This window comes from Mustela nivalis (genome assembly GCF_964662115.1).
Source record: "Mustela nivalis genome assembly, chromosome: 10".
NCBI classification, from domain to species: domain Eukaryota; kingdom Metazoa; phylum Chordata; class Mammalia; order Carnivora; family Mustelidae; genus Mustela; species Mustela nivalis.
This window is the reverse complement of record NC_139029.1, coordinates 62643756-62658264: the sequence shown is the minus strand read 5'-3', so window position 1 is coordinate 62658264 and position 14509 is coordinate 62643756. Positions and strand designations below refer to the sequence as shown.

The window sequence follows — 14509 nt, the reverse complement described above, 5'->3', positions numbered from 1 at the left end:
AAAGTTGAGGGACAAAACCTGGGTGCTGGCAATTCACAGAGCAGGGGCCACCAACCTGGCTTGTTTGACTGGGTGAGTCAGCAGCATTTACAAGCCTGAGGATTTCACCTACAGATGCAGGCTCTGTTTTCTGTTGAAACAGAGAAAGATCCAGCAACCATTGGCCCGTTCCTTAATGGCAACCATAGCATGGGGCTTCCAAGAGGCTGCCTCCTGTAGGGGCAGCACCGCGTGTTTCTGGTTTACCACAGCTCCCCCCCACCTTCCTCAACCAAGGGCTGTTATAGATAGACCAGGCTTATTTTAAGGCTGGGGCAGGACTCCGCTTTCAGGCTTCTGAGGCGTGGAGGGGAGCTCGTGGGAGCTGAGACTGTGAGCCGACTCCGCTGTTCAAAAGTCTGGAGGTATAGAGAAGAAAGATGAGGTCCCCGGAAACCTCCGCTAAGGGGCAGGTGCGGAGCACACTGAGGATACCGCGCCTGTCCGCACGCAGTTTGCCCATGAGCACCGAGGCTAGCGCTGCTGCGTGGCTACAGGATAAGGCCGCCTTGGAGAAATGCCATTAGAGAGCAATGAAGTAGAGGATTAAGTGTTCTAAAGAAGGCAGCTTTAAGGATATAGAGAAAAAGGAACCCTCCCACTGTCGGTGGGAATGCAAAGGGCCGCAGCCACTGTGGAAAACAGCATGGAGGTTCCTCAAAGAATTGAAAATAGAACTACCATATCATCCAGTAATTCGTCTACTGAGTACCCAAAGAATACAAAAACACTGGGCGCCTGGGTGGCTCAGTCGTTGAGCGTCTGCCTTCGGCTCAGGTCATGATCCCAGGATCCTGGATCCAACCCCACTTCGGCTCCCTGCTTGGCGGGAAGCTTGCTTCTCCCTCTCTTACTCCCTCTGCTTGTGTTCGTTCTCTAGCTGTGTCTCTCTCTCTCTGTCAAATAAATGAATGGGATCTTCAAAAAAAAAAAAAAAAGTCTGTTTAAAATAAAAAAGATGTGGGATATATGTACAATGGAATATATACAGCCATAAAAAGGGAATGAAATCTTGCCATTTGCAGCAACATGGATGGATCTAGAGGGTGTAATGCTGACTGAAATGAGTCGCTTAGAGAAAGACAAATACCATATGATTTCACTCACATGTGGAGTTTAAGAAAGAAAACAAATGAACAAAGGAAAGAAAGAGAGACAAATCAAGAAACAGACCCTTAACCGCAGAGAACAAACTGAAGGTGACTCGACAGGAGGTGGGTGGGGGATGGGGAAAGAGGTGAAGGGGATTAAGAATATACTTACCATGGTGAGCACTGAGTCACGTATGGAATTACTGAACCCCTTTATTGTACACTGATACTAATATCACACTGTATATGTTAACTATACTGGAATTAACATTTTAAAAAATTAGAAAAAAAAATACAAGGGCTAGCTTAAATCAGCACCTCTACTCCACTGTGTGGGCAAACTGAGGACACCTAACAATTAGATATTTGTTGGTAGATGTCTAAGTAAATGTTCTAAATAAAGGATTGACCTACAAAGCCCAGGTGTTATAGCATCTTCCAGAGCAGCAGGACTCTGGTTTATATGATCCTACAAGCTTCTCAGTATTCCTTCTTTCCCAGCTGTAGGCCATCTTATTGTAACTAACACCGGACAACCAGGCAGGTGACTGTACATTATTATCTGTTCTCGGTGGGGCTGCCCAGAAAGACTACATCCTTGCCTTTCTCTTTATTCTGCCTTTCTTTGAAGCTACTCTTAGGGTGCTTCAAATCAAATATGGTTGAACATTTTAAGTGTTTAATCTTTTTCCTTACAGCCCAGAACTCTTTTGGTCCTTACCCACTGACGCCATTACTGAGAAGAAAGGTCAGGACAGGGATGAAGGTTTGAGAGTCAACTGCATGCAGCTGGTAGTTGAGATCATGAGGAACAATGAGTTGAAGAGAGTCAGATAGTGAAAGAGAGTGAGAAAAGGGTCAAGGACAGAACGGTGAGTACTGCCTACAGAAGGGAGTGTGATAGCCCCGCACTGTTACAACGTCCAACTTCTAGGTGTGAGCGCTTAGGAAGAGAAGGCACAGAGCCAACACGGGAGCTGTGGGCTGGGATAGGAGTTGCTCTCCGACAGGGGAGGCTTTTCCCAAGGGGGCGTGGCAGACACTAGTACATTTAAGGAGTCCTGGAGGAACTGTAACTTTTAATTGTTGCACAAAGAATGGGCTAGATTCGTTTTTTTCAATTATAGTAACAGACGTCCTATGTTACACTGGGACTAATTTACATGTGCAGTGACTGGAGGAAAAACATTAACTATGTGGTGCCTGGGTGGCTTAGTGGGTTAAAGCCTCTGCCTTCAGCTCGGGTCATGATCCCAGAGTCCTGGGATCGAGCCCCACATTGAGCTCTCTGCTCAGCAGGGAGCCTGCTTCCTCCTCTCTCTCTCTGCCTGCCTCTCTGCCTACTTGTGATATCTGTCTGTCAAATAAAAAAAAATAAATAAAATAAAAACCCATTAACTATAAGGGCCAGATGGAGAGTCCTTCTTTTCTATTTTGTTTTGAACCTTTATTTTTAAACCAGAAAGTATAAAGCTCTGAGGATAGCGTCATCCTTAAAGCCTCACAGCAGATTGCTGTGCTCCGATATTACTACAAAGCTCCAGACACTTGGCAGGTGGTCAGGCCATACGGTGGCCTGAAGGACACAGTGACTTACCTGCCGCAGCTTCTTTGTTTGGAAATAACTTGCTGTCAACTGCCATGCTGATGTCATAGAACACCTCATCCTCATCTCGGTCAGCGTCAAACTGGGCACAGTTGGGACAGACAAGTTGGGAACAAGAGAAGACATCAATTAGTTCATTCCCAAATAGAATGGGCAGGCATCACAACAATGTGTCTCTAATGAAGCAGGTCAACAGGAACTGAATTAAAGCCCTTGAGTCATAAGCAAACCCTCAGAGAGTTTTTCGGCCGAGACCGAGACGGAGAAGGGTATTGGGAACAAGTGTACAGTCACTCACTTATGCTTAAGAAAAATGTGTAGAGTTTTCTTAATATGTAAAGTAAGTGTTGGAAAAAATGATAATTGAAATTGACCTTGTGCTTCCTAGCTCTTAGGGTTTTTATTTTTAATGAAAAGAACCATGAAAATATGGGGGAAAAGAAAGGGGGACATTTTCCAGTGTACTGCTAAAGAACGAAATAGCCCTTAAACCAAGTTTTAGTTACTATTCTAGATGCTATAGATACTATACAATAGATGCAGTCCGTAGACACTACAGACTTAGATGTAATAAAAATTACAGATATAAACATTAAACCATTCTTTAAAATTTACAAAAATTTAAATATTTAAAAATGTGGTTTTATTTATGAGTCCTCTATGTCCCGAGTTGGGCAGTGTCTTTTTAAATACATGCATATCTCTTTAGTCTTTAAAAACTAAAGCTTTGCTGAATTATAATCAACATACTATAAGTATTTAAAGCGTACAAATTGGTAAGTTTTGACATCTATGTCTGTATACCTGTGAAATCACCGTAAAAATAAAAACAGCAAACATAACTATCACCCTGAAAAGTGTCCTTGTGTCCTTTGGAAGTGAATTCCTTCCTCTTGCCCCCCTACCTGGTAATCATTGATCCTACATTTCTCTAACTATAGATTATTTTGCATCCTCTAGAATTTCATGTAAAAGGATTTACACAGCATGCAATCTTTTTTGTCTGCATTCGTTCACTCAGTCCAGTTATTCTGAGATTCAACAATATCACATCCGTCATTTGGCCCTTTTCATTGCTGAATAGTATTTTACTATATGGATACACTGTTAATCTCATCCTGGGTATCTTTCAGCTCGGACATTATAGTTTTCATCTCTAGATGCTTGACTTGCATCTTTAATAAAATCTATATCTCTAAGGTTTTGAATATCTGAAATACAATTATAACTTTTTAAAAAGATTTTATTTATTTATTTGACAGAGGGAGATCACAAGTAGGCAGAGAGGCAGGCAGAGACAGGGGGAAGCAGACTCCCTGCTGAGCAGAGAGACCGATGCTGGGCTCCATCCCAGGACCCTGACATCAGGACCTGAGCAGAAGGCAGGGGCTTAACCCACTGAGCCACCCAGGCGCCCCTACAATTATAACTTTTAACATCTATGGCTAATTCTAACATCTGGTGTTTCTTTGCATGTTTGGTAGTTTTTATTGGATTCCACACATTGTCGTTTTGACTGTGTTGGGTGTTAGATATTTTTGTATTCCTATAAATATTCTTGAGCTTTGTTCTGGAATGCAGTTTTGTTACTTAGAAACAACTTGATCCTTTCAGATTTTGGTTTTAAGACTTGTTGGGCTGACCAAAAAATTGCTGATATACAAATTCAGTAAAGTTGCAGGATACAACAGCAACGTGCAGAAATCTGTTGCATTTGTATACGCCAATAATGAAGCCGCAGAAAGAGAATCAAGGAACTGATCCCATTTACATTGCATCAAGAGCCATAAGATACTTGGGAATAAACCTAACCAAAGAGGTAAAAGATCTGTACTCTGAAAACTGTAAAACACTGAGGAAAGCAATTAAAGACCCAAAGAAATGGAAAACATTCCATGCTCATGGATTGGAAGAACAAACATTGTTAAAATGTCCATATTACCTAAAGCAATCTACACATTTAATGCAATGCCTATCAAAATACCAGCATTTTCACAGCTAGAACAAGCCTAAAATTTGTATGGAATCACAAAAGACCCTGAATAGACAAAGCAAGCTTGAAAAAACGAAGCAATGCTGGAGGCATCACAATGCTGGCCTCCAAGCTGTATTACAAAGCTGTTCTGATCAAGACAGTATGGGAGTGGCACTAAAACAGACATGTAGATCAATGAAACAGAATAGACAGGCAATTAATCTTCAGCAAAGTAGGAAAGGATATCTAATGGAACAAAAACAGCGTCTTCAAAAATGGTGTTGGGAAACTGGATAGCGGACATGCAAAAGAATGAAACTGGACCACTTTCTTATACCATATACAAAAATAAATTCAAAATGAATAAAAGACATAAATGTGAAACAGGAAACCATCAAAATACTGGAGGACAACACAGGCAGTAACCTCTTTGACATCAACTGTAGCAACTTCTTACTAGATATGTCTCCGGAGGCAAAGGGAAAAAAAAAAGCCAAATTAAACTATTGGGACTTCATCCAAATAAAAAGCTTCTGCACAGCAAAGGAAGCAATCAACAAAACTAAAAGGCAACCTACAGAATATATCATATGACATATATATGTCATATATCAAATGACATATCTGATAAAGGATTAGTATCCAAAATGTATAAAGAACTTATCAAACTCAATACCCAAAAACCAAATAATCCAGTTAAGAAATGGGCAGAAGACATGAATAGACATTTTCCCAAAGACTATCCAAAGCCATCCAGATGGCTAACAGACACACTAAAATATGCTCATCATCACTCACCATCAGAGAAGTAGAAATCAAAACTGCAATGAGATACCTCGTCACACCAGTCAGGATGGCTAAAATCAACACCACAGGAAACAACAGGTATTGGTGAGGATGTGGAGAAAGGGGAGTCCTCTTATACTGTTCCTGGGAATGCAAACTGGTACAGCCACTCTGGAGAATGTATGGGCATTCCTCAAAAAGTTAAAAATAGAGCTACTATATGTCCCAGCAATTGCACTACTAGGTATTCGCCTGAAGGATACGAATATACTGATTTGAAGGGGTACATGCACTCCAGTGTTTATGGCAGCATTATCAACAATAGCCAGATTAGAGAAAGGCCCAAATGTCCATCGACAGATGAATGGATAAGGAAGATGTGGTATTGGGGTGCCTGGGGGGCTCAGTCAGTTAAGAGTCTGCCTTCAGTTCATGTCACCATCCCAGGGTCTTGGGATCAAGCCCTGCACTGGGCTTCCTGCTCAGTGGGGAGTCTGCCTCTACTCCTCTCCCTGTTTGTGCTCTCAAATAAATAAATAAAATCTTAGAAAAAAAGATGTGATATATATATATTATATATAATATATTTCTGTGTGTATGTATTATTCAGCCAAGAAAAGGATGAAATATTGCAATGTGCAACAATGTGGCTGAGGCCAAAGTGCATTATGCTAAGTGAAATAAGTCAGTCAGAGGAAGACAAGTACCATATGATTTCACACATCTGTGGAATTTAAGGAACACAAAACAAATGAACATTGAGGGGGAAAAAAGGAAGGCAAACAAAGAAACAGACTCAACTATAGAGAACAAACTGAAGGTTACCAGAATGGAGGTGGGTGGTGGGTGGTGGCTGAGGGAGGGATGAAACAGGTGATGGAGATTAAGGAGAGCGCTTGTGAAGAGCACCAGGTGATGTATATGAGTGATGGATTGCTAAATTCTACACCTGAAACTAGTGCTGCATTGTATTTTAACTAACTGGCATTTAAATAAAAATTTGGGGAAAAAAAAAAAAAAAGATTTACTGGGCAGGATCAGAACAGCATTTAGTGCACAGCCAATTATTCCCCTCTGTTTGGGCAAGATTCTCCCAAGTACTCTACCTAGTACCTTGTGAATTAAGAGGTTCTCCAGTCCACTTGGCAGAAAAAGGCACTATTCCAAGCCTGATGTAGCACCAGCTAATCCTTTTGGGTGGTTTTCTCTGAGTTTCAGTAGTTCACTCATAGGCATGCACTGCTTAACACCTGGCTGGATACGGGAAGGGAACCTTCGGCAGATCTCCGGAGTGCTCTCTCGGCGTTGCTCACATCTCTGGTACTCTGTCCTCTGACCTCCAGTCACCTTGGTCTCTTGGACTCACCGCTCTGTCTGCGCAGTTTCCACAAGGCTTCCTTCTTCCTGCTCTGTCCCTGGGAAACTCGCCAGCAGTAAGTGCAATCCTCAGGCACACTGCATTTCTTTCCTTTCTCTCAAGGAATCACTTCAGTGATTGATAAAAGGTATCTTCAAAAATTTTTTTAAAATATTTTTTTCTTTTTCTTTTGTCTGTTTCACATGGGAGGGAAAACCCAGTCTCTTTTATTCCACCTTGGTCAGAAGTCTCAATTCTTTAGCTTTTAATCTTAACTATTGTCTTGAAGATGTTTACAAGGATTTAAGTGATTTACTCCTTTATATTTTTTTACTGAAGCATGTCATCATTCTTAGCAAGGGAAATTTTGGAAGCCTAAATTAGAAAGTAATTTCCTTATCTCCTCTTACAGTTAAAACACATCTGAATGGTGTTTCAAAGTGCTCTCACCATGTCACACCAGCCCATGAGAAAGGTGACGCAGATGGTTTTCCTTCTAGATATTTCTGAAGAAATATCTAGTTAGAGATATTATGACTTTCTTAAGTCAAACAGCTAGTAAGCAGAGCTAGGACTTGATTTCAGGATGACTGACACTTTCCATCCTACAGATACCATCACAGTAGGACAAATATAGCCTTCTGCTCAAATGAGTGTTAACACATCCTTTTTATCTAAAAGCAAGATAAGAGAAGCAGCTGGTGGTTAGGGCAGATAGAAGGAGACAATGAAGACACATTGAGTGCCATCTTGATGCACTGTTCCTTATATGCATGCATGTTATTTCTTTCAAAATATTTATTAGCTGTCATCAGTAAGGAGTAACGTATTAAAGAGGGATTTTGTTTTTATTTTTTTCTTGGACTTTTGAGCTATGAGTGGCAGCACTGTTATTTTATAAATAAAAGGGCATAAGTTTATATTTTAGCTTGGGATCTCTAGAAAACAGAACGTAAGGCAAAACATAGGTGTGTGTGTGTGTGTGTGTGTGTGTGTGTGTGTAATCCCAGGGCAGTAAGTGTGAGGAAAAAAAGAGAAGGCAAAGGAAAAAGGAAAGCAGACTGGACTGGCCGTAGCTTCACAAGGAAGTAGAGCTGGTGCTTGGTCTCTAGAAAGGCTAAATGGACCCTCTACATCTCAGAAGAGTCTGACAGGAGGGGGGGACAGGAGATGTATTTATATGTTGTTTCCTTTTAGTTTCCTGTCTTTCTTTTTATTTTTTGAGAGAGAGCGAGAGAGCATGTGTTGGGGGAGAGAGGGCGCTGGAGGGGGAGGGAGAGGGGCAGGGGCAGAGGGAGAGGAAGGAGTGGGGGAGGGGAAAATGTGGGGGTGGGGGTGGGGGTAGAAGCAGACTCCCTGCTGAGCAGACCCTGGGATCATGATCTGAGCTGAAGGCAGTCCCTTAACTGACTGAGCCACCCAGGTGCTCTTGGTTTCCTGCCTTTCACAGGTCCAAGTTTTGCCTCTGAGGAGTTAAGCACCCTCTAATTCTTGGTTGTGCTGGCTAGCCACTGGGGCAGGCACTGCGAAGCCTTCCTGCCCCCCCACTCCTCTGCACCCCCATGGGGAGCCGCACAACATCTGAATCTAAAGTGCTAGGCCAGAGCCTCTGTAGGTCTGGTCTGGTTGGGGCTGGGTGCCATCTCTGTAGAGACCGCCACCATGGTGGGGATGATGAAGCCCCACCTTCTATGCTGAAGTGGAGGCTGGGCTGTCAGCAATGCTGGCCGTACAGTGGTGGGCAGGGCTCTCCGTTCAATAAGCTCCTGAGGCCTGGCACACAAGCGAGTCAGGGGAGGCTTTGGATTGGGCTCAGACAGCTTAAAACTCCTCTGGAGCTTGGTTTGAATTTCTGCTTCCCCTTGTAGCAGCTGTCTGGCTTTGAGCAACTTATTTCTCCTGTTCTTAACACCCACACAGCGGGATTGCTGCAAAGCCTAAGGAGATGGTGTGTATTTAACACACAGCACAGAGCCTAGCGTAAAGTGCAGTGCTTCTTTTTTCTCTCTCTGTGACGACCTGAGTTTGAGGGAGTGTATCTTACAGATCTTTGATTGCTTCTGTACTTTAGAGACACACACACACACACTTTTTTTTTTTTTTTAAAGCTTGGGGATTATGGAATAATGAATACAAGAGACTTTGAGAATTTCCAGGAGATATTCTATCTTCTGAGTGACTTGAACAAAGCTATGTTTAGTTCTAGCACAGACGAAAGTACCTGACTGTCCAAGCCAAAAGGCAAACTGCAATAGGTGAAACACCATTCAGAGAAACATTCAACAGGTGTTAGCTGAGTAACTACTACATGCTGGGTAGATTTCAATTCCTAAGCGTTTAGATGATGAACGTGACCTATTAGAAGGGAAAATGACACCCACATAACCCAATTTAGCCCTGGATTGAGCAAATGCTGCTGAGGCCCGTTTACTTCTGCATCAGGATCACTGCAGAGAACCCGGACAATATCCCACTTGTACAACTCCAGGATAGCCTGGGGCTCGTCTCTCCATGCTCTTAGCAGATAATGTGGCACACAGACCTTGGAGAGCACTGTGATTAGGTAATAACAGAACAATTGCCACTTTAGTGGCTAAGAGTTTTACAAAATGGTAACATTCAATGTTGGAGAGGTTGTGTGTATGGTAAGAGGAGAACTGACTCTTTAATCATCATTTTATTTTCTTGCTTTTGCACAGATCATATACACCAATGGTTCTCAACCGGAAGAAATTCTGTCCCCGTCTTCCTCCCCCACCCCAACATTAGGCAACGTTGGGAGACATTTTTGGTTGTCGCAACAGGCAGGGGAGACATTGCTGGCCAGAAAGACTGAGGAATAAATCCTACGGTGCACAGTTCAGCCCCCTCACACCAGAGAACTATCCAGTCAGCTTCACCGAGACAGCCTCAGCTTTCGGGTTTGCAAACTCGAAACTCATGTCATGTTTTGAAACACAGGTTGTGATGATTTCTTTCTTTCTTTCTTTCTTTCTTTCTTTCTTTCTTTCTTTCTTTCTTTCTTTCTCTTTTTTCCTTTTTAAGGAAAAAGGTTTTGAACTGCTAGTACCTGGGCTGCTAATTTCAAAATGCAACGGAAGGAGAAATGGTGATGCTGTAGGGGCACGGTGGCCAGAGGGAGATGGAAGCTCTAGGAATGAAAGTTCATTTACATCTCACAGGTCAGAGACAAGCCTCCTGGGACAGACGGTGATTAGATGGGCAACTTGATCTGTTCGGTGACTGTTATCTGTCTGGCAATCTTTTTTTTTTTTTTTAAGATTTTATTTATTTATTTGAGAGAGAGGGAGCGTGTGTGCACATAAGTGGGGGAAGGGGCAGAAGGAGAGGGGGAAGCAGGCTCCCCACTGAGTAGAGAGCCCCACCATAGTGCTCAATCCCAGGACCCAGAGATCATGAGATCACTACCTGAGCCCAAGGTTGATGCTTCACCAACTGAGCCATCCAGGTGCCCCTCTGTCTGGCAGTCTTAACAAAACTCTTTTCTTATTCTGAGGGAAAAGGCTCACTGAGGACATGGTCTGCATAATCTGTTTCAGGTCATTTAATGTCAGAGGCCTGGGGAGGTCAACTGGCAGCTTCAAAATGAAATGCTTATCAAACTGACCAGTTCACTCCCAACGCATGTTTCCATTTGAATAACAAATGTTGGAACATCTTTCAAAACCATACAAAATATACCTGTGTTAGGAAAGGAAATTATAGTAGGGGGAGGGGAGGCAGCGCCCCATGAGGATTTTAATGGCAGACGGGAGGCTTTGGTTTTGTTTCCTTTGGGCTCTGCTTTTCAGGCTGCAGCAGCCTGTCCAAATCTTCTCCATGGAGACAAGGCTTTCTGCATTCCTTGCTCTGCTAGGTAGGAATGTTAGGTTTACAAAATGTCTCTAAAGGGACTCGAAGGGAGAATACCATTTCAATTTCTCTTTCCAGATTGCACCTTTCATGAAGTGTAGGTCTAACTCCCACTGGTTCCCTGGTCAAGTTTGGGGAAGAAGTAAATGGGTCCTGCTATTCATATTGTCTCGGTTTTGTATACCCCGTAAGTGTCATTCTTGGAGCATCGGGCTGGCGTCTTGAATTATTTACCCCTCCTTGGTTTCATGCAAGGGACTTCAATTAAGCACATTCTCCACCAATGGCTTTTGTCATCTGCTGCTGGAGACCCCTCAACATGCAGATAGCTGGCCCTTCAGATGTTCTTTTTTAGATGTTCAGAGACTTCCCTCTGTCTGATTGATGGGCTGGCATCCTCTTCACAGTGACTTTGTTTTTCTCCAACAAAAATTGGCTCTTGCATTAAAATAGTAATAATTTAAAGACCTGTGGCAATTGGAGCGAAATTTGTAGTTATCAGTGATGGAGTCATGACAGTTTATATTACTCTGCAGAACTGTGTTGCTAAAGCTTCATAATTAATCACAAAATCTGAAAGGAAAGCACTTACATGGGTTTGGTGGGGGTGGGATGGGTGGGTAGGGACAAGATTCTGTCTGAGAAAGCCAAATCAATCCCATTTTGATGAGCAGAATCCCTGTGGTATGGCTCTGCTCAACCGGGATGTGTAGGACATATTTCTTAACAGAATGAAATAAGGGGGAAACGTGAGAAGATAGATCTAAAAACAGACATGATTGGTATGCAAAGTGATGAGTACAGAACACTGGAAAGCTGTGGATATCTGAGTAAAAGACTCTTCTCAGCTTTTTGTATAGAATCCTTATATCACTGGATATTCAGATCATAGACAGCATCTGGAAAGTTTTGCCGGGAGTAAGTTAACAAAATAAAGAGGTTCCAGAGAAAACTGTTGCAATATCTAGGATGTGTTTTAAGACAAAGTTCTTCCTGACCTTGAAAGCTTAAGGTAATAATGACTGACTGATCCTGCTGTAGAGACTTGGAAAAGGAGGCTAAGAATTTTGATTATTCTTATTACACTGGCTGAGCGATCATTTTTTTAGAATCTGCATCAATGCTCAACAACCAATCAACAAAGTACCAGGCACAGTTTCAATTTTTTGAGCACCTACTATATGCCACTCACCGTTGGAACTTTTTTTATACGTGTTTATCATTCAGTCCCTATAATATTATTGTAAAAGGAATATCATTTTAAAATATAAATTCAATTAATTAACACAGTATATTATTAGTTTTCAGAGGGAGAGATCAGTGATTCATCGGTCTCATATAATACCCAGTGTTCATTACGTCATGCGCCCTCCTTAATGTCCACCACTTAGTTACCTAAAAGGGGTATCATTATCTCCAGAATCAAGAACTGGGTCCCAGAGAGATTAAATATAACTTGTCCAAGGTCATGCAGGCCGTAGAACCAGGATCTGAATCCGCATCTGTCTACACCAAACTGTGAGTGCCACCACACAGCAAGGCTGTGAGGATCAGCTCCCAGCTCCACAGGCAGACTTAATCCTAGCTGGGCACTTGCAGAAGAAATCAAGGCTTTTAGGAAGACTCCTAGGACAGACCTCTAAGAATTTGCAGAAGTCAAGCCAAGCCAGGTCCAGAAGTAATATACTCCAACATTCTTGATCCTATTCCCTATTTTTAGACCATACTTGGTGCTTTCATTTGTCTGAATGATGGGTGTACCCCACCAGGTGGCTGGAGCTGTTGGCAGAAGGACCTCCCTCTCTGTAGACTGGCCAGGAGCACTGAAGGAGCAAGGAGAGACAAAGCTGATCACAAGAGGCAGATGACAGTCTAGCTCCTAAAAGAGCTCTCCCCGGGGGCCTTTAGCTCCAAGCTACCAATTTCACAGGGAAACTAGCTGTTGCTCCACAGCCCTCCTTGTCTACTCTCAACTCCAGCTATGACCTCCCTAGAAGCCTTCTAAAATGTCTTTCTGCAAATAGCCCTGCCCTAAGTTACCTAGTGTGGATTCTGTGTCTCTCTTCATCCCAACTCAGTCTTCTCTCCTTCTAAGATCCTTTTTGGGACTGGAGAGCAGATTTCTGCTATGGGTCTGTGTCTGGTCTGATGTATCGGAGAAGCGGCTTCTGCTTCTGCTCCAGGGACCCATCGACCCTTGCCTAGGGACTGGCCTAGTTCAGCCACTCCCCTCCGTGGCCCAGCCACGGCTTCAGCTCTGCCTCTGACCAAGAGGCAGCTTTCCGGATGGCTTTCCTAAAGCTCCCTGTTCTGGCTGTCTTATCAGGGGTGGTGGACAAGTCCACATCCCCCATAATAAGACAGGAGAGGCCAGGCCTTTGGTCATGCAGAAGGTTGCCGATCAGAGAGGAGGATCCTTGGGTCAAGGATCCAAGTCAGTGGTGGGAACTGGGTCTGGAACAATTTTTGAGCTGAAGGGCATGCGGGTGCAGTCACTAGTTATTAAATTTTGCAGGCTCAGATAGAACCCAGAGCAGACGGACCAATGTCCAAATCATGAATGGATAACAAATGGCAAGGTCCTGCTCATTGACCTGTGGGCACTGTGATGAGACACTTTAAAAATTAGGTTGCTGCATGTGACATCTAAAAAAAAAAGACAAACTTACAGGAACAGAGAAGGAGAATGGTGGCTGCCGGGGAAATGGGGAGATGTCAGACAAAAGGCACAAGCTTCCAGTTAGTAGATGAATACCTTCTGGGGATCTAATATTCAGCCCGGTGACCACAGTTAACAATACTGTATTATATATGTGAAAGTTGCTAAGAGAGTAGATCTTAAAGGTACTCGTCACACACACATTCACGCGTTGTCATTATGTGAAATGATGGGTGTGTTAACTAACCTTATTGTGGGAATCAAGTCACAACACATACATGTATCAAATCATCACATTAGACACCTGAAACTTATACAATGTTATATGTCAAGGATAGCTCAAGCTAGAAGAAAAGTAAAATACAATTAAGTTGCTGTAAAAAGCACAGAAAAGGTATATACACTTCATGGAACTAGAAGAAACAAACCCCTATTTAGTACATGCCAATATAAGTTAATACTTTATTAAGATGATACTATTAAACATTGTCTTTCCCTCAAAACTTAAGGAACAGATCAGTAGCCCGGGAAATAGGTTGTTAGAATGGATTTTTGTCAAATAAGCAAAGTTTTAGGACATGTCTTGGAATGAACACGGATCCTGTCCAATCTCTTAACCTGCACATGTGATGTAATTCAATTCCATCAAGACTCACTGTGCCAGGAATGTGCTGGTCACTGACGATGCGTGGAGGGGAGAATAGGTCATGTTAGCCTTTCTGTAATTATTAAGGCACCAATAAGGGCTAAAATACATCGAGAAATGCTTGATTAAAAAAAGATGAAAAGAATACAGTGGAAAATAGACAAGACACACTCATCGTAGACAAGACTCACAGCACAGCTGCTAGTTTTTCTCTGCTGCACCTTGCAGGGCTCTGAGCCCAGCAGTTAGATAGCGAACACTTGTCAAACTGAATTATCCAGAAAATCCAACAAGTTAAAATACCCATTTCCCCTTTCTATTTGCTCTTCTATCTCTCTTCCTCGAGGCGTTCCAACAGTCTGAGGTTTTATCAAACTACAAGTTGGTGAGATAGAGATTTAAACCTCTGCCAAGAAAGCTTCCGAACTAAAGAAGGTGGTTAGGAGTTCTCAGAAGTCAAATTTCAGCCGCGTGTGA

General features: G+C 42.7%; 1 protein-coding gene across 1 annotated transcript in view; it reads right to left on the bottom strand.

Annotated features, from left to right (window-relative positions):
• AK5 (adenylate kinase 5) overlaps positions 1–14509 on the bottom strand; it is a gene marked incomplete at its 5' end in the record, with an annotated part of 185240 nt that overhangs the window by 108599 nt on the left and 62132 nt on the right. The window contains one exon of the mRNA XM_082688564.1: positions 2728–2818. Coding sequence (XP_082544690.1) covers positions 2728–2818 — 91 coding nt within the window. The remainder of the gene's footprint in view (positions 1–2727; positions 2819–14509) is intronic.